Here is a 19,040-nt window from a genome sequence, read left to right as displayed (position 1 = left end):
GTTAATTCACCTTCTAATGGATGTTAACCCCTGCTTTGGCTGGACTCTTCAGAGGAGTATACCATTTATTCGCAGTGTGGGTTCTTAGTTCTTCAGGAACTTCGTCCCTCCTTATAAAAAAAACGAAAAACAAAAATACAGCATCTTACTTTGGAGCAAAACCCACTAATTTCAATCCTTTAAAAAAAACTTACAAAAACACTACAAAGTTTATTTTGACAAATAAAACAAAATTATTTAAATGTTTTTCTTTAATTCATATTGAAGTTTTCAAATTCATTTCAAAATTAACTCTTCTACAATTAACATTTGCACCAAACAGAACAGTGATCACAAATCACATATCAAATTAACAATTTGGAACCCCGAGAGTTGATAGTTCGATCCGTAACAACAATCGAACTACTTTCCAAGAAAAGAGATTTGAATTAAAAGCCTAAACAAAGAACTGTTAATTGACCTCTTTATAATCAGTTATTCAGTCAAGACAATTTTATGATATTTAAAAAATGACGATTATGATGCATTCATACATTAGTGTGATCTGTGACCATTCATAGCATAGGTATTACATAAACTATGATGTAACTAGTGGTAGAATGATAAACCAATCTTACTCAACCAACCCTTGTATTTACAATCCAACCTAAAAAAATAGTAATAATAAAGAGCCTAAAAAAATACCAATTATAAAGGGCCTAAAGAAATATCAATTATAAAGGGCACCATGACGAAAGGTTGAAAATTAATTCAAGAAAATGTTGAACATGTGACTCCGTGCTGAATGACGGTAAAATAACACTAAAGAACCACTGCAATCCTCTCTAATGGAATATACTGATGGTTCTACCCTGCATAATCGGCAGGTTCTTAAAATCTTATATTACACCCTTGTCTTCTAGTAGAACGAACCCCTGACAACTACTATGCACAAAAATCACATTCAATATGATGGCCCATCCATCGTCACACAATTTACCAACATTGACAACTATCTACAAACTCAATGCTGGACAAGACTACAAAGAATCATATTTTGATTCAGACATGATTTTCCTTTTTACAGAAGTTTATTCCTAAAATGGCTGCTAGAAACCTATTCCAGCATCCATCGATCCAATACTACTGCAACTCTTCTTGAGTACAGGTAGCATTAGGTATAAATACACTAGTGTAAATGTCCAAATGGAAAAGCAGCCTGCACATTCCAGTTTCCTTCGCCATCTGGAGCGACTCAGACACAACTTGGTGAGCATGACTATATATGACCTGCACATCATAAAATTTGTTAAGAGCTAAAACCTAACTAAAGAATATTGTAGTTTGCAGTGCCAACGTTTTAATTTCAGACCAACATAGAACAACTCGTTAAGGAATCCGGGCCCCTTACACTTAGAGAGCAAAAGCAAGACCTTTATGCCATGTGCAAATGGGACCCAAATACCCAAAACAATGGCAAAATAAAATATAGCAGACAATGTCACACTTGTAACAAAAGTTATATACTATTGCAAGCCTCTGTAATTAAAGAGATACCAAACGTGTGAATTGCACACTAATAAACTTGGGCAGTTAATACCATCATGAAATTAACAGAATCTACTAGCAACTTTAAGAAATCTTGCGACCATTAAATTTGTTTTCTTTTCTGAAAATTATAACTGAGACTATTTTTACCAATTGAGTAGCAGATGCTCAGCTAGAGTTAGGCTTATGAGCTATTTGAGCCAGCCTCATGAGCTCTTGTGTTCAACTATATAGGATTACAAGTTGCAACTCATAATTAGCCAAAATAATTTCAAGGATCCAAATTCCATAAATTCTTCAAAAAATATAAGATATGTAATTTTCGGCATATTAAGCTTAAAAGTTAAGAAATGCCATTGTGAAGCTTAACTCATTTCCACCATTATCATTAAGGCAACATAAAATAAAGCAACAATACCTCTAGAATGCAAAATAATTAACTTGCAAGGCTAGATTGGAAGCCCGCCACTCAAGTAGCAGTTCCGCTGCTCTTAGTCCTGCTGCAAACTATGGATACCTGTAACATGATACTTTCAAAACATAAGTTCATGCTGTAAATAAACATCTGCACATTAAGATGCTAGGAAATAACCCACCTTATTCGCCCCCTCACCCAGCTGTTTGATCAGGACCGCTACCTTGCATAAACTGAGGAGAATGAGCAGGAACAATAAATTGTGGTTGGCCAGGAACTGGTGCAGCAATTCCTGAAAAAGTCAACACACTAGCAAATCATATCACATCCTTTGAATAGAACCTAAAGAAGTTTTTCTCTCAGATGCCAATAATAACCAAGAGATGCAGCATGGGTGCTTCAATGCCTCATTATTCTACATGTACATACACACACATGCATGTCTTAAAAATTACAATACTTCTCCATAATCCATATAAGAAAAACATCAAGCATTCTTCACAGATTTGCTACCTGTCACCCATCAGAACTCCAATTTACCTACATTAATTCATACATAAATCTGGGTCGGATAACTAAAATTGCCTAAATAGTACAAATATGCCAACACCTGAAAGTTCAATGCATCCTTGGCAATTGGCATATACTTGTTGGAAACTAGAAGGTTCCATGCTCAAGTATTTTCTGGTTAATGTTAATTCCTAGACATATGAGCATTGAATACCTGCCAAATATGGCTGTTGGTAAGCAAAATCATAAATCAGATATGAATTGAAGCACTGTTTCAATCACAAGAAAATTTAGGCAGCATGAATTAAATTGAGACAAGTGAAAAGTACAACACAAGTTCACAAGGCAACAAAAGTGCACATCCTGAATCATAAATAGAAATTCTTCAGGGTAGAGAACCATACCACTAGGATATGAAGCTTGAATGGCAGGCATAGGTGAAGTTGTTATGGCATTAACATTAGATCCACCATAGGGCACAATCTGATGACCTGGTACTGTATAACCCTGTATAGCTGAATAACCATGACCACTAGGAATAGCCTGACCCACTTGTCCATAAGGATAAACAGTTGTATTCACTGCCCCAGGCACTCCATATATCTGAAGATACTGTTGCCCCATATATGGGTTGTACAGACTCTATTAGACAAGATGGAAGTTGAAAAAGTGAGCAGTGCACAAACAACACAAACATTCTTGCAAAGACAATCAAAAAAACTAATTCAACCTGTGGGTAGATGTACTCAGGTCCATATGTCGTATACCTGCAAAGATAAAACAACCACATATAATGTTGAAAAGATCACCTCTATAGCATGATTCTGGTGTAATACATCCTGATGCACAATTTAAATGTAGTTAGGAACACCTCACACGCACGAGGACAAGAATAGCAAACAATTACTAATCCATTATATCTATTTGATATAGGTTTCCCAAAATCATCAAAACAACTAAAATCCAAATCTCTCAGGATTTTCCTTTCCTAATTAACCACTATTGCATGGATGCAGCCACAGAAAAAATAAGAAGGGGATTAGTCAGTGGTCCAAGCAAGGATGTGCACATAATTGACCACCGTCATTCAACAGTCATTAACAAAGACATATGAGTTGATAATGAGTAAAATATTAAAAGTATGGTAAACGTACGCGTAGATACAACAAGTACAAAGAACAAGCAAGATAACAATATTTTTCAGCAATGAAAACAAATCTTCAAAGCAAATGTTCATTTTGTGATAACGAGCAACAACATCTCACTCACCCGTAAGGAGGGTAAACCAATCCTTGTTGATAGCTGTAGGAAACTGGTTGTTGCTGGTAGCCAAAACCCCCAACATAAGCACCACGAGCTGGTTGCAAACTTCCAACATAAGGGGAGGCAGGTCTTATCCGTCCTATAAAAGAAAAAAAAAAGCGCAAAATAAAAGCAATCTGAGTAGCAGAGTAGGCTAGAATGCTTCTGGTGATGCAGACATGAAGGTAATAATAACATTGTTTGGGCCTAACACAGTTGTTGAAGCAAAAGTGCAAAACAAACACGTTGTTTAAAAGATCAATAAGAAATAACAAACGAAGATTTTACTAGGCCAGACAAACAGTATCGTGTAAGAAAAAGAAAAAATTAAAAAAAAGGTGGTCCATAAGAGTCAGGAGATGACTTTAGGGCAATGATAGTACTAAACACTCGGGCACAAGCACTCGACCTCTTTCTATCACTGCCCGTGACTTTATCTCAATAACAGAGGGACGCCAATGTGGGATGATTCCGATAATGATAAATAATAGCAAAAACAGCAAACGACAGTGATGATGACGTCAGTAGTCAATGCAAACAAGTAGCCGACATGACAGTTAAACTTTGTTAAATTTTATTGATTCATTCATAGTGAGGAAAACGAATTAGACACAAAACAATACCATAAGGCAGAGGGGGCCGTGGTCGACCAAGTGAAGCCAAATTACAATTGGCCCTTCTGCCATCAATAACAGGAGTTGGATCGGCACACGCTCTCCTTGCAGCCTCGGGATCCCGGAAAGTCACCTATACCCTCCAATTGAGATAGAAACCAAGTCATTCTATAGTGCAACAAAGTTTTGATTTGAAACGGCATCGTGTTGTGTAGTGGCAGTGATGATAATGTAATGTAATAAAAAAGATACTCACGAAACCGTAGCCCTTGGATCTTCCGGTGTTCTTATCGGTGATGACGACGGCCTCGAGAATCTCGCCGAACTGGTCGAAGTAGCGGCGCATGGTTTCGCTCTGAGTCTCCCAGGCCAATCCTCCGACGAAGACTTTGGTGTAGGTGGTGTCTCCGAACGGAGAATTCAATAACTGAAACCCCGAACTCGAACTCGATCCCGAACTCGGAACCTGGATCGCTTGGTATGCCATTAACAACGATCGATCACTATTCTCCGCCACACGCACACACAGCAACAACAAAAAGGAAGAAGGAAAATCAATCACGCAATGAATACACAAATTCAGATTGGATGGTTCCTAAGACATCAAAAGAGGAGAAAGGAAGAATTGTGCGTGTGTGCGTGAGGTGTAGGGAGAAAAAGGACAAGAGAGAGAAGATTTAGAAGAAATATACGGGGAATCAGAGGAAGAAGAGAGGGGGGAGAGATAGAAAAGCAGAGTGATGGGAGGGTAACCTAACGAATTAAAAGTGAAGAGGAAAAGGGGGGGTTTAGAAATAAAAAGAAGGAAGAATGGAAAAACCCTAGAATTGAGGTGGGGAAGGACGGAAAGAGAATTGATTGGGAAAAGGTGGGAGGAGGGATAGGATGGTACATGGAAGATTAGAAGGTGTGGTGTGGGGTTGAAAAGGGAGTGAAAAAAGTATCTGGGGATACTTGGTGCTGGTGGTAGTAGACAGCAGCAGCAGCAGCAGCAGCAGCAGTAGTAGTAGTAGTCAACTATGGGAGGGAATCGAGAAAGAAGGGAAGGGGGATAAAATAGAAAAGGGTTTCTGGTTTGGGTAATCAATTATGGTTGTTGTTGATGTGTGTTGACAGGGTGGATGATGGAGGAGGAGGAGAGTGGGAGTCATTCATTCTCTCTGAATGAAATTGAAAACGAAAACCAGCGAGAAAGAAAGAGAGAGAATTGGAAAACACACAAAAATCAAAAAAGTATAGGCAGGCTTCAGTTTATGAGTGTTCTCGTTTTTCTCAACCGGACAGCCTGAGATGGTGCTCACCCTGGACCCACACACACTTTCCCCTCTTTCTTTTCAATTTCTATTTTTTTCTGTTTCCATGTCTAATTGGCTCAAGAAAATATACAGGTTCCCCACATGTAAAGCCACTGTCAAAACTCTTTGGATTTTATTTTCAGACCTTTATTTACTTGTACTTTAAAAAAAAAAACATTTTATACTAATGTTTTTATCATAAATTAATAAATAACTGTGATCTTTGGAGCCAATATATGCAATACAATAAATATATGTTATGTTGGTGTATAACAAATGTATACAATATTGTTAGTCAATTTTGGAGTGTTTTTGTTACCGGCACTTATTTATTAACAAATATCTTTAAATTTTATACTTAACTATAATTTTAGTTTATATGTGTAAGTTCTGTTTCTTTGTTTTTAATTATGTATCAATAGTTTATGTACTGCGATGTAATTGTTATTTAACCAAAAATTACTATATATAATCAATTTATTGATTTTTTACTATCATATCAATATTAGTTTTTATAGATCGACATTGTAAATTTTTTATACTAAATTATTAATAGTGTATAAAAATTAAACACTTAAATTACTTTATTTAATTTATAATTTCACAATTATTTAAATTAAGTTTTCGATTAGAAAATTTTACCTAAAAACTAATAAAAACATAACAGAAATGCTATATAACATTGGTTTATATAAATTAGCAAACAATAATATATATATATATATATATATATATAATATTTTAAAATTTAAAAGGCAAAAAAAAAATATTCTTCATCGCATTTAATATATTTTTAGTTAGGAGCTTAATTTTATAACGATTTAAACAAATTTACATTGTTAACCAATTAAAAAATATCATTAATGAAACTTTTGAGATAATTGTCATTAAATTATTATTAAAGATAGCATAAATATCATTATGTCAATTTGAAATTGAATAATAATGTATGTGGATAGACTATTTATTTATTTAATTTAGATATACTATGTATTTTTTTTCTTTATTAATTTTGTTATATTTTATCTTAAAGTTTTATATCACTTAGAAGTTTTATTTTCTAACTCTCTAAGATGTCTTTTAAATGATAGAATTGTAAATCTTATCAATGTCAGATCGAATAATATCTCAATGTATTGGATTTAAGGTTGAAACAAATATAAATAATGTTATATTGCACCTAATTATAAAATTTGCGTTCAATTTGTTTTATTTTTACATTTTATTCAATTCTAATTTCTGAAAGTTTCCCACGATTTTATTGGAACTCAATTATATAAGTTTTGTAAATTAACCTCTAATTACACTTTATATACATATATATAATCCAATAGGAGTATTTGATGAGAAATCTCTCAACAACTCATAACTCGATACAATATATATATATATATATATATATATATATATATATATATATATATATATATATATATATATATATATATATATATATATATATATATATATATTTAAAATGGATAAAATACATATTTACTCTAAAAAGTTATGTGAGTTGATCCATAATTGTATACAACTCACAATATAGGATTTCTCTTCTCATTCAAGTATATTTTTATCATATTCGTGTAAGCAGCGTTTGTAACATTTTAGCGTTAATGAATCCGGAGTAATTGCCAGAACAAAGGACATAAGAAGTGATTATCAGTAAGAAAAAAATCACATTTATATAAAAATAATGGATAATATAAATATATTTCTTCTATACAATCAAACTTCTTTAATTTAAATTTCTCCCTTCTTATTTCAAAATTTGAATCACAAACTTTTCATGGCGTCCAATTATAAATAATTAAATTTAATTAAAACATATTAATAGTATAAAAGTATTTCACACAATTATTTAATTATTAATTATAATATAATAAAATTTTATATTTATTATTAATTATTTTAAAAATTATATGTAATTAAATAACAATGTAAAAATATATCCGTTAGATTATATCAAAGTGATAGTTTATCCAAATGTTGGAATAAGGGTAGTTTTAGGACTTATGTTCGTCTTCTAGCGTCGATGTTGGCAATTTTGCTTCCGAGGATGCTGTGTGAACACGTGCAATTGTACCTTGCCGTTTCATTGTTGCTATCATATGGAATTTTTGCATGATCTTTGACCGACCCGTGTTGGCTTAATCCAATTTCATAGTTTTCACACAAATTTTCAGTAGTAGTTTTCACGTCATTTTTACAAATTTCTGCTGACATAAGAGGCTTTCTGTTATTTTTAACAAATTTAGGCCAATTTTAAATAACTGTTAATATCTCAAATATATTTAGAATTAGAAATCAAGTTATTTTTAAAATTATCTAAAGGATTATCGCAATAGTATAGACTGAGTGAATAATTTTTTACACATGATAAATGAATATAATTTTTTTAAAATGTATCATTTTCACTTAGGATTACACAACTAAACTAACTCTTTGGTTATATTATGATTTTTTATTAATTAATATTTTTTACAATGATATTTTTTTATTCATATATATATATATATGTTTATTTTGTTTGTATATAATACTCAATTACTTTTTTTAGGGAAAATATCAATTACCTAATTCATTAATAAAAGTGATTAATTTAGTTAATAATAACAAGTTTATTTTAAATTGATATTTCTTTTTCAAAATTATCTATGTAATTAATACTTCTATTTTTTCTTAATATTTTTTTCTCTTCTTTAAATTAATGATATTTCTAGTCCAATAATTAATAAAAAAACATTATAGATTAAATTTTGCAAAAAAAAAAAAATCAGCATCATTTCAAATTGGAGTGTTAAAAATAATTAATACAAAAATATTATAAAAAACTAATATTATTTCAAATTTAAATCTTATAAAGAGTAACTTAGCTGAGAGAGTGTATTTTATGCTAAGTATATTTAGGGTAACATCTTCCCTTTAATTAAGGGTAGGCATGGTAATTTAACCCTCCTTGTCTCGTCTCTTTACAAGTGGGATGGTTATAATACAAATATAAAAGATGTGGGTTTAGAAGTTTAATATGCATTCTCATCTGTTAGATTTTATTGAATTCAGGTATATTCGCAGTCAATCCATTATACTTTTTTTTTTTAATTTACCTATATGCTTTAAAATGAATTACATATAAGTTTCTAATTATTTTTTAATTCAAACAATATACACATATAAATAACAAATAAATTAAACTTAAAAAATAAGAATTTAATTATATTTTTAGTTAAATGTATATTTTTAAGTTTGTTACTTAATTATTTAACTATTAAGCTAATTAATTTATATTTAAAAAAATTATAACAATAAAATCTTTAATATATATATGTTGTGAAATTTTTTTATAAAAAAATGTAATATTATGTGTATGGACATGATACGGGTATAATTTAATATGTTCTGGCATCTTTATCTCAGCTTAGCTTAAATAGTTGGAATAATATTCATATTTGTATTTATATTTTATCAGATATTTGTAATGAAAATTGGAAGAGAGTGATGAGGATTTATTTGACATGGTGGGTTTTGTGGCATTAGCCGGTCCGTGAGTGAGTTGGTTGAATGGCGAGTAGCCGGAGAAGAACGTTTGGCAACATGAGGTCATTCGTAAGCAATTCGATGGGAGGTCTCAGGGGCGGAAGCAACCTTGCTTCTTGGGTCGTCGCCGGAACCCTAGCCTACTTCCTCTGGATCAAACCCTCCCAAGACTTCAAGCGTCAACAACAGGAGAAGGCCACTCTTGCCGCCGCTGAGTCTGATTCTTATCGTAAACCCATTCCCGACCCTCAGGTTTCCTCAGTTTCCTCTTCAACTTTTATATTCATATTCTCTTCTATTAGTTCTCAATTTCAACAATTTCAACAGGTTACGGGTTTGATATATGGAAACAAGAACAAGGACAAAGCAACCAAACCAGAGGATTGATTGATTAGCATTCATGTGAGTTTGTTGCCTTACTTCTACTCAGTCCTACACAAATACACCATCCCAAGAGTTAATGAAGATAGATAGATCATAGATGTGAGTGTGTTTATGATGTTCTTGGCACTTGGCAGGATTCAAATGGATATAATTAACAATACGGCATATCTCGTGTTTTCATGCGCGCTCAGTTTCATCTTTACTAAATATTACTACTGTTTATTGTATTCACGTTTATGTGTTTATACAGTAAATTAGGTTGTCTGTTTTACATAACACTATAACAGCAGTGCTCTTCCTGTCATATTTGTTTTTTTTTTCTTTTTGTTTCGAGAATCAGCATCTGCAAGACTGTAATAATCCATCCTTCCGGAGACAAGAGGCATGTTATTATAATGAATAAGTCCTTCTGCCATTACTCATGAAGCAGTGTTAAAGATCGGTACATGCTTACTGTTTTCATATGAGTTGCATCGGCGTTTGTAAATTTTTAAACAAGTTGCACTGCATTAGGGCTTGAACTAGGTGTGCTTGTGTAATTGTGTTTGTGTATTCTTTGAAATCCACAAAACTGGCATTTAATTAAATTATTCCTCTAGTTTGCTTTGTAAATTGTAGGCTTGCTGCTTATTAAGCATGGACACCCCTTCAAAATAGCGTGTCGCCTTAGACACTAACAGTTCTCAGACACACCTTAGGCACACGTAGGAAACTCCTCTACTGAGTGTCATTTTTTTATAGTTTAAACACCTTTTGGACACGGGCCAAGCGAGTGAGTATACATGACAAAACCTACTCTTGGCCAGACACTCCTATCATAAAAGAATATACTTATATTATAAATATTAAAAATTAATTAAAATATTATGAAGCACATAACTCTTTCTTCCATTGAACACAAACATCTTTGCACATGAAACCCTGTTTTTGTATTGGATGTTAATAGTTCTCTGCTCCAGTGTGGTGATTGTCTACATCTATGTTTTTGTCGGTGCCAATTGTCATTGTTTTCCATTGTTGCCAGCCATGCCTCCACCATTTGTGGTTGTCAGTACACTCCTGCAACTGGTGGTTCCTTCAGCACGGGCGTTGCTGACATCTGTGTTTCTGTCCTTCACCCTCTCTTTTTTCATTGTTTGATGTGATTTTCATATCCTTTTGTGAGGGTCATTATCATATGAAAATTGTAAAGCTTTAAACTTTGTTTTTAGAAGGTAATATATACTGTCTTGATGTCCTATATTTTTATAATAGCCTGTATCAAGTCAGAGTTGGTGCTTCATATCTCATGGCATTGAAACTTGCCACCTGTCATTTTAAGAGAATCTTGCTCAATGTAATATTGTAATCTCAATCTGCAAATTGCAAAATAGGCTGCCTGCATGCCAATGATACTTGATTGAGTAATGATTGATGAACATCTGGTAACTCTAAACACCTCATTAACACCTATTATCTTTCTCTCCCCATCACATCATATCAATTACCATAGCTATATTTCTTTCTCTTCTCTTTTATTTCTCCTCCTAGGTGTCATCTAGTGTGGACATGTCCACTAAAAATTTTTGTATTTAATTTCCTATTTTCTTCTTTGTTCTTCAACTGTGAATTGGAAATCAAACTTAGTAGAAATTTATTGGAGGAGCAACCATGCAACAGTTCCTCTATGTTTCCCTTTGGATGATTAGCAATGAATCAAATTTTATTTGGAGCTGGATATTCCTCAGTAGCGGAATTAAATACCATAATACTCAGCTACTTTAGTGAGAAGAAAATAAGTTTCTATAAATGTCAAGTGGGGGCTATCTGTGCTGGGTCTTGTGGACATTGGAAATTTTGCCACTCTTTTGATATGCAGCTACTTAGTACTAGTTGGGTTTACCATGTTATTATTTGTCTCCATTAGTTCATGAGGTTTGTCATGGCATCAGGACCTTTTCATTTTGTTTCTCTAGTTTGTTGACTATCTAATCTCTGTTTATTGTTTACTGTTTGTCATCTGGTGTACACTGGGCTTGCACTTGATACTACTTCCGTGGCTGACTGAATATACTCTAAATCTATAAAAATAAGATGTCGAAATAGATTTGACATTCTAATTGCTCTTTCTGGATGTAGGAGAACGATTTTCACTTGTGTACTTGTGTTGTTGACACTGTGCAGTCAAATTCAACTGAGTATAAATTCTTATAATGTAGGGGATCATTGACAACCAAAATACAGTGAGAATGCTGTGGTTACTTTTTTTAGATGACTTGGAAAAATGGATGGCGAACTTGAACTCGGGAATATATAATGCGATAAATAGGCCTATGGGTCTATTACTAAAAGGACTAATAAATTATGATTTGGCAAGCTTATTGTTAAACAATCAATAAATTTAGGGTTAATGAACCTATTACATTATAGATGAAGGTTAGGGTGGAAAACTTGACAATGTCTCCTATTGTGGGAAAGTCTTTTTGACCGTTAGATATAATGATTTTAAAATTAACGGAAGACTTAACTATGTCTCCTATCAACTTCTCAAAAAAAAATGTCTCCTATCAATTTCTCAAAAAAAAAAATGTTTCCTATCATGCTTATAAAAAAATGTCTCCTATTGGGAGAAAATCGTTTTTGACCACTAGATATGTTGGTTTTAAAGTCAATGGTTGACATTTTTTTTTCCTTTTATTTTTTCATTTTTCTTAATCTTTCTTAATTTACCCCTTTTTCCTTTCTGTATTCCTTTTTCTCTTTTTGCTAGATTTCTCTCAAACATACTTTTAGTAGGTAACCAAATATAACTCTAAATTGATTTTACTCTCAAATATATATTTTGAGGATCCCATCGAAAATTCAAATACACTCTTAGAAATACAAGTTGAGGAATGTAAGTGGCATTTTTCTAATTTTTTTTATTCTCTATGATTGATAGAATTTTTCAAAAATGACTAATTTTAATAAGTTTGACTTCTAAATTTGGAGAGTCATTGAACAACAAATGTGCCCCACCAAAATAAGTTAGTAAAGAAGGTATTTGAAAATGAGTGTTAAAGAGAATGTCAATTACTAGCATTTCTCATGCAAGTTTGTATGAGATTGTAAACTATAGGCCAGGAAATTGCATTTTACACCATCATAAGCGTAGTTAGTGGGAAGGACTAAATTCACACATTTTTTTTAAAAAATGGAGCATTAAATAATCAATATATAAAAATGGAATGATTAATTTGAGCAAAAACAAGGATAAAAACACATTCTTTCCAAAAGAATAAAAATGCTATAACATCCATGTTATAAATGATTGAGAATAATAATATATAATCACTACATAATTAACATGATTCCTCTTCTTTTTTTTCACCAGTATATTAAAGACGAGGATCAAACTGAGGAATTCATCAAACAATAGCTTGATTGCTAACTAACAAAACACAAGAAAATAATAATTTGAGTGTTTCCAGGAGATGGTTAAAGTCAATACAGCCAATAGTGTGTCCATTCCCGAACTGGTGAATTTCTAGTGTCTGCCACTTATCACTTAGTTTCCTTATCAAAGCTAAAATAAAACATGCTTTGGTAAGGAGTAGTCTAATTATCACTCGTCCCGTGTGCGTGTATGAGGCTATATGTTTATGTCTTCCCTACACAGCACATATTAAGAAATAAGAAGTGATTGAAGCTTATCTAGATAATTGTGGCACTGAAATGCAGACATGGACCTTGGGCTTTGGAAATTGGGTACCAACCATACTACTACTAGTATATGGTAGGACTGTAGGAGTATTATAAAGCTTACACTTTAATAAACTGGCCCGGTCAAGTAGTAATTCGGGACATAAGACCAACCAATTTATAATATATTTTTACTAGCTACTACAAGAATTTTTTCCTATAATTTCAAGTTTCAATGTCACTGGTTCTGGTAATTCCTTGGCTCCTTCGAGCTTCGTCCAAGTTAGCATGGATATGGGTTTTCGGATTTGCTTAATTTACGTTTACTCGGCAAAACAAGCCCAGAATTGACATTCAAGAATCTAAGATGTGCATATTTTTTTTATAGGTAAAAATTAAAAATAATGTCAAAAGATTTACAATAAATATATTCTTATTTAACTAATTCAACTAGATCAATGTGCTAAGTATTAAAAAAATCATACATGTTAAAAAAAACATTTTTTATCATAAAACATCAGCTTTATTATTTCAGCATTAATTACCGCATATAGACTTTATGTAACTATTTTTGTTTCTCACCTTATATAATACACATAAAATAATAAAATCACAGACTTTGATGCTAAAACATCATTTTCCAGAATAAGAATTAATATTTTTGTAACTGGCAAAAGTGCGTTTTTCATCAACTAGTCGTTACACAAACAAATTAAGTGTGAGCCTAACACTTGATTTGGCCAGAAAACTTTCAGTTGGGAGTAGGAAAAAAAAAAAGCAATATGTTTGAAGTTCAATATCGATCGCTTGTAGTAAGAGGAAAACAAAAAAGGCTCAACATCGCTTCCCAATGTTGAGATACTGCAAATAGCAGGAACTAGGGCTACGTTTTCTGTGCTGGGACAAACAGGCGTTGTCGGTGTTTGTTCTCGAAGGTGCTTTAAAACATCAAGACCCAAAAAAAAGTTAACAGATCTACAGATGCTATAAAATAATAAATCTGTATTTTGCTGATATGGTGGTATAACTGAGTTGAACAAGAGTGTTTGTTAGACTTAATACCTAGCTAATAAAAATTCTATCAGAAGGTAGCCGTAGAAACATGGTTAATTGGTTGATCAGAATCCGTAAGTGTTATAAATCTTTTTATTTTTGAAAATCAAAGGTAGTGCCAAGATTCAATCAGTTGAATTAAAATTTGTTGACTATAACATTAGTAAAAAAAATAGTATAACATATATAACTGGTGCGTGTAAGAATTTTGGTGTGTATAAAGTGAATGAATCTCCGATGACCGACCTAATTAAATTAACCTAATCATTTACTACCATAATAAAGAAGGCACTAATGATTTGCTTCAATAGACAACCAACGCAGGTCTAGATGTTCAACATTACAATATGATATTATTTTATAGCCCATTTCCGATGTTTTGCTATGAATTAACAAAACCAGCTATGTAAAGCAGATAGGACATATATGATAATATAACATTGAAAACAATAAAAAAAAAAACATTTGCAGTTGCAGGGTGGCCAAAACATTGTCTAGATATTTTTAATTTCAAATCATGCATGTGTTGCACATATAATAATATTGATGTATATATATAATAGTACATTGCAATACTAGAAAGGATGAGTTTTGGGTGGTGCAGTTGATGTTGATGATGTAGTTCCAGTTCCACCCCATCCAAATACTTCACCCTGCAGCGACGCGGAGAAGGGATAGTTCCTTCCATCTGCCACCTGTTCAGTTCCCATGACGCCACGTGGTGCCTCTTGCAGAACTTGATCATCATCATCATGCTGATTCAAGGGCAAGGGTAACCTTTCGAACATGGCGTTAGCGAAGGAAGCAGCCACCAAAACCACGTGACTCGAAGCCACCAGAGGGGCCACCACCACGCCCCCAACCACCTGTCCCTGCGCCCCTGACAGATAAACCGACAACCCGTCCGAACCGGGTGGCGCCGGAGGCGGGAGCACCGTCCCCGTCATGGAAACTATCTCAAACCGGCCGTGGAGCGTGAGGACGCTCCCGGCCGGTTGACGGAGCACGACGTTGGCCACCGTGCCGGAGCCACTGAGCACGGACACTCCCCTCCCTCGGCGGCGCGCATAGTTGGAGAGGCTCTCCACCACGTCGGCGCCGGGGGAGACCTCCAGAACGTGCGAGCGGAGGACGTTGGGGCTGTCGCGCGTGACTATGACGGGCGGCTTGGGCTTGTTCTTGGAGCCCATGGGCCGCCCGCGAGGGCGCCGCTGGGTGGAGAAGGGTCCTTCTCCGTCGTCGTCGTCGGACTGGGGCTGGAGGTGTAGGGCTGCAGGTGTCATGAAAGCAGCAGCAGCAGCACTAATGATATTGTTGTTGTAATTAGCAGCCATGAGTGAGAATTTGAGATCCAACTTAAAGTCACACTGATTATATAGCATACGTGTGTGAAATTTGTGAAGTGTTATGATGGATGAATTTACTAACATGACACACCGACAAGAATATATAATTTGTGTAAGTTGGTCAAATTCGTGGCCAAACGCCTCTGAATCGAATTTATGGAAAATGAAACGCTAGCTGAAACAGTATATATTAATATATTGGTTTTGTTAAGAGTGCAAAATTAAGGAAGGAAGATCGAAAGTGTGGTTTCGAGGATGAAATGGTGGGAAGGAGAAAGAACACAACAAATAACCATTACCAAAGACAAAAGGTGTTCTATTCCATTTCCGATCCTCACGCTCCTGTCGTGCCACACGCGTTACTCCTTCCTTTACAATTATTCAACCCTCCTTAATTAGACACACATAACTGTTCATTCAAAGAAAGCATTGATTATATTAACCATGGATTTCAATTTTAAGGAATATTTTTCCATAAATAATTATTTATCTATGACATTTTCAAACTTTTTTTATTAGTTTTAATTAAACTTTCAAACATGACTTTAATAAAAATTAATTTAATTAATTGAATTCAAATTAAACGACTCCAATTTTTTTAATTAATTTCACAAACCCAGTTTGAAAAATATACTGCTCCATCAAAAAAATTAATTCCAAGATAATAAACATGTTTGCTGTTCTATGCTAATTAAAGAATTAATTATGTATTATGCATCCATTAATTAGATGCATTAAGCATTTAGTCTTGAAAAAAAAAATATTTTATACTTATTAAGAAAATGATTTAATTTTATTAAATTGTATCATTTTTAATTAAAAATAAACATACTTTTTAAATTATTCTTCGTTAGAATTTAATATCAAACATACAAAATATATTTGACATTATTAAATAAAGTATATTTTAGAAAAAAATTCATTAAATAAGATATAAATAATTGAAATTTATTTATATTCAAGATAAAAAAAATAAAAATTTGTTGCTTATATTTGAGACCAGAGAGAGTATATGAAATAAAAATACTATTAAAAAAGCTTTGTTTACACTTATCCAATGAAAAGATATGGACAAATAAAAAATTACAATGATAATGAATTTAAAATAGTGAATATGTATTCTAAAATTTTTATACTATTTCTGAAATGCATTATTCCTAAATTATTAATTAACAATAGTACTACATTATAATTTTATCAATATTAGATTTTTTATTTGTTAATGAACATATAGATCTTAGAATGAAAAGTCCTTCAATAAAATAAATATGAAAACATTATTGGTCGGGACAAAATCTCATTTCTAAAGAGATATTTCTGGTAAGAATTAAACGAAAATCTTCTCGTGAAATATTATTGTACGCATTTTTATCATACAATGTTATTAGACCTGAATCGATAGAACACTGACACTATTAAGAAAAAACAAAATTTGTGATGAAATTTTGTGACATAATATAATCCCTCACAATTAGTGATGACCTTTATGAGTCATTAGTTAACTTGCATGCTTGTTCTAGATTAAAAAGTTATAAACAATTTATAACCTATAAACTTGTATACTTAAAAAAAAAAAATCAATTGCAAAAATGAACTTGTTATATATGTTACTAACAACCTACAAATTCCCTGTATAAAAAAGGAAGTGTTACAAGATTTAGACTTTAATAGAATTCAAACATATGTAAAAGTATAATAAAACATTTGAGCAACATATTTTCTGACTTTAGCATACACAATTTGAAGTTAGAATTTAAGTACGTAAGAATCATCTATTTCTTATATGGGTGAGTTGTTTCTTGTAAAAAAGAAAAACAAAACAAAAGAGCATGACTTACTAATTCACCGACTCATTAAACCTATCGAATTAATCAGATTGTACGAATTCATGACTGATCCATTTAGTTACTTGGATCGATTTAGTGTTTGGTTCCAAACCAATTTGATCAAACTGACTAATCTAAAAAGAATTTAATAACATTGATCTCATGTCTTATGAACCTAGAACACTTTTAACTAAGCCTAATCTCTTTTAGTTAATAATTTACAACTAAAATTTCCTTAAAATATAGTCATTATGTATTTTACCAACATATTCATTTTAAAAGACAAATTGTTATAATATATATATATATATATATATATATATATATATATATATATATCATTGTATATGCATAACACATTATATATTTATAAATCCTAACGAATTTCATCAACTCATTTTCGAAAATAAGAAGAGCAAAACAAACGATTAGATCCCACGCGCCTTAAAGTGTCGTCTCTGACACGTTTTTATTTTCGCATTCATGAGAAGCAAGTAATTTGGCTACTTTTTAGCTAAAAAGAAAGAGATTATATACATAAAATATGAAGAAAAGTCTCCAAAAGTTATTAAAAAAAAAAGAAGGAAAAGGCGCTATAAGAGGTGCAACCCCATCAACACAATCTATATAATGTTATTGAAGGAGAAATTCTAGGTTTCTTTACAATTGAATAATTGGTTCATTTTGTTAACAGGATCTGCCAGTCGGTGACAAAAGAAAGGTATACCATATAATAATGCTTAATTCATATCGAGAACTGAGTAATAATTCAGAACATTATATATATATCAAACCATTGGGTTAAATACTAGTTGGCAGGTGAGGTGAGTTAGGCCATTGATTTGATTCTGGGGTTAGGCATCACATCATCGTAATAGGATCGGAGAGGGCCATGCTATTGCTAATTGCTAATTGCTATGACGACGAATCCAAAAGTTCGCGTAGAGAGAAGATAAGTCTGACCTTAAAACCAACCCATCCAACCATTGCGTTTCATTCCTTTGCACCTCAAATATGTATCCCACTCAACACATATGTTTGTGTGTTTTACGTTTTAACTCAATCTTCGTAAAAATTTCTTCTATTAATTAAAGAAAATAATATTAAATACTTTTTATTTACTAAATGGAAACTAATATCTTCCCTTCAGAAAAAAAAAATCTTGAGCTAAAAAATAATGGATGCGATTCAGCAGTTTCCAAACACGATTATCAGTCTTTTCTATATATACAACTTGAAATAAAATCCTAATGAATGCATCTAATTAAGCATATTTAAGTATCTTAGTTATTTATTAATTCTGTCCAAATATTTGCTTAATAAGATATAATATTAAATACATCTTTCTTATATTTTTTTTTATGTTAAGTAATTAAGATGCTAGAATGATTTACCAAAGACATAATGCATTACGAAAGTTCTTTTTTATAGTTCATCACGTGAACATTTTTCTAAGGAAGCGTCTATTAATTGTCACTCTTAATCAGCTTTTTCCCCCACTAAAATGCTATTTTGTTTAAACAGGTATAAGTTAACCAATGTTATAGAGTCATTGATTAACATTCTCC

At 32.4% G+C, this 19,040-nt stretch overlaps 3 protein-coding genes across 4 annotated transcripts; 1 reads left to right on the top strand and 2 right to left on the bottom strand.

Annotated features, from left to right (window-relative positions):
* Nucleotides 1-713: 713 nt before the first annotated feature.
* Nucleotides 714-5,659, bottom strand: LOC114414499 (RNA-binding protein 38-like). 2 transcript variants are annotated; one of them, XM_028378781.1, is made up of 8 exons: nt 4,625-5,659; nt 4,378-4,501; nt 3,722-3,854; nt 3,183-3,219; nt 2,857-3,064; nt 2,124-2,234; nt 1,946-2,044; nt 714-1,269 (listed from the first exon to the last, which is right to left on the bottom strand). In XM_028378781.1, the coding sequence occupies exons 1-6, from the start codon at nt 4,853-4,855 to the stop codon at nt 2,137-2,139; spliced, it is 831 nt and encodes a 276-aa protein (XP_028234582.1). In that variant the 5' UTR covers nt 4,856-5,659; the 3' UTR covers nt 714-1,269; nt 1,946-2,044; nt 2,124-2,136. The 2 variants fall into 2 exon arrangements, with proteins under 2 accessions (XP_028234582.1, XP_028234581.1); XM_028378780.1 differs by having other exon boundaries at nt 2,857-3,094; nt 4,625-5,654.
* A 3,469-nt stretch (nt 5,660-9,128) lies between these two features.
* On the top strand, nt 9,129-10,013 carry LOC114414498. Its single transcript, XM_028378779.1, has 2 exons — nt 9,129-9,455; nt 9,531-10,013. The coding sequence occupies exons 1-2, from the start codon at nt 9,228-9,230 to the stop codon at nt 9,588-9,590; spliced, it is 288 nt and encodes a 95-aa protein (XP_028234580.1). The 5' UTR covers nt 9,129-9,227; the 3' UTR covers nt 9,591-10,013.
* Nucleotides 10,014-14,771: 4,758 nt separating this feature from the next.
* On the bottom strand, nt 14,772-15,995 carry LOC114413988 (AT-hook motif nuclear-localized protein 29-like). Its single transcript, XM_028378371.1, has one exon. It carries the CDS (start codon nt 15,728-15,730, stop codon nt 14,876-14,878), a length of 855 nt encoding a protein of 284 aa, XP_028234172.1. The 5' UTR covers nt 15,731-15,995; the 3' UTR covers nt 14,772-14,875.
* Between the last annotated feature and the right edge of the window lie 3,045 nt (nt 15,996-19,040).

This window comes from Glycine soja, chromosome 6 (assembly GCF_004193775.1).
Source record: "Glycine soja cultivar W05 chromosome 6, ASM419377v2, whole genome shotgun sequence".
Classification (NCBI taxonomy): Eukaryota; Viridiplantae; Streptophyta; class Magnoliopsida; order Fabales; family Fabaceae; genus Glycine; species Glycine soja.
Note: the sequence above shows the minus strand (reverse complement) of the source record. Positions and strands in the feature narration are given on the sequence as shown.

Bases quoted from the DNA above. Each gene is read 5' to 3' on its own strand.
- LOC114414499 (XM_028378780.1), bottom strand. From the start codon at position 4,855: ATGGCATACCAAGCGATCCAGGTTCCGAGTTCGGGATCGAGTTCGAGT. The intron at 3,855-4,377 runs GTATTGTTTTGT...TTTCTTTTATAG, and splicing joins ACGGCCCCCTCTGCCTTATG to GACGGATAAGACCTGCCTCC. The intron at 3,220-3,721 runs GTGAGTGAGATG...TTATCTTTGCAG, and splicing joins TTGGTTTACCCTCCTTACGG to GTATACGACATATGGACCTG.
- LOC114414498 (XM_028378779.1), top strand. From the start codon at position 9,228: ATGGCGAGTAGCCGGAGAAGAACGTTTGGCAACATGAGGTCATTCGTA. The intron at 9,456-9,530 runs GTTTCCTCAGTT...CAATTTCAACAG, and splicing joins AACCCATTCCCGACCCTCAG to GTTACGGGTTTGATATATGG.
- LOC114413988 (XM_028378371.1), bottom strand. From the start codon at position 15,730: ATGTTAGTAAATTCATCCATCATAACACTTCACAAATTTCACACACGT.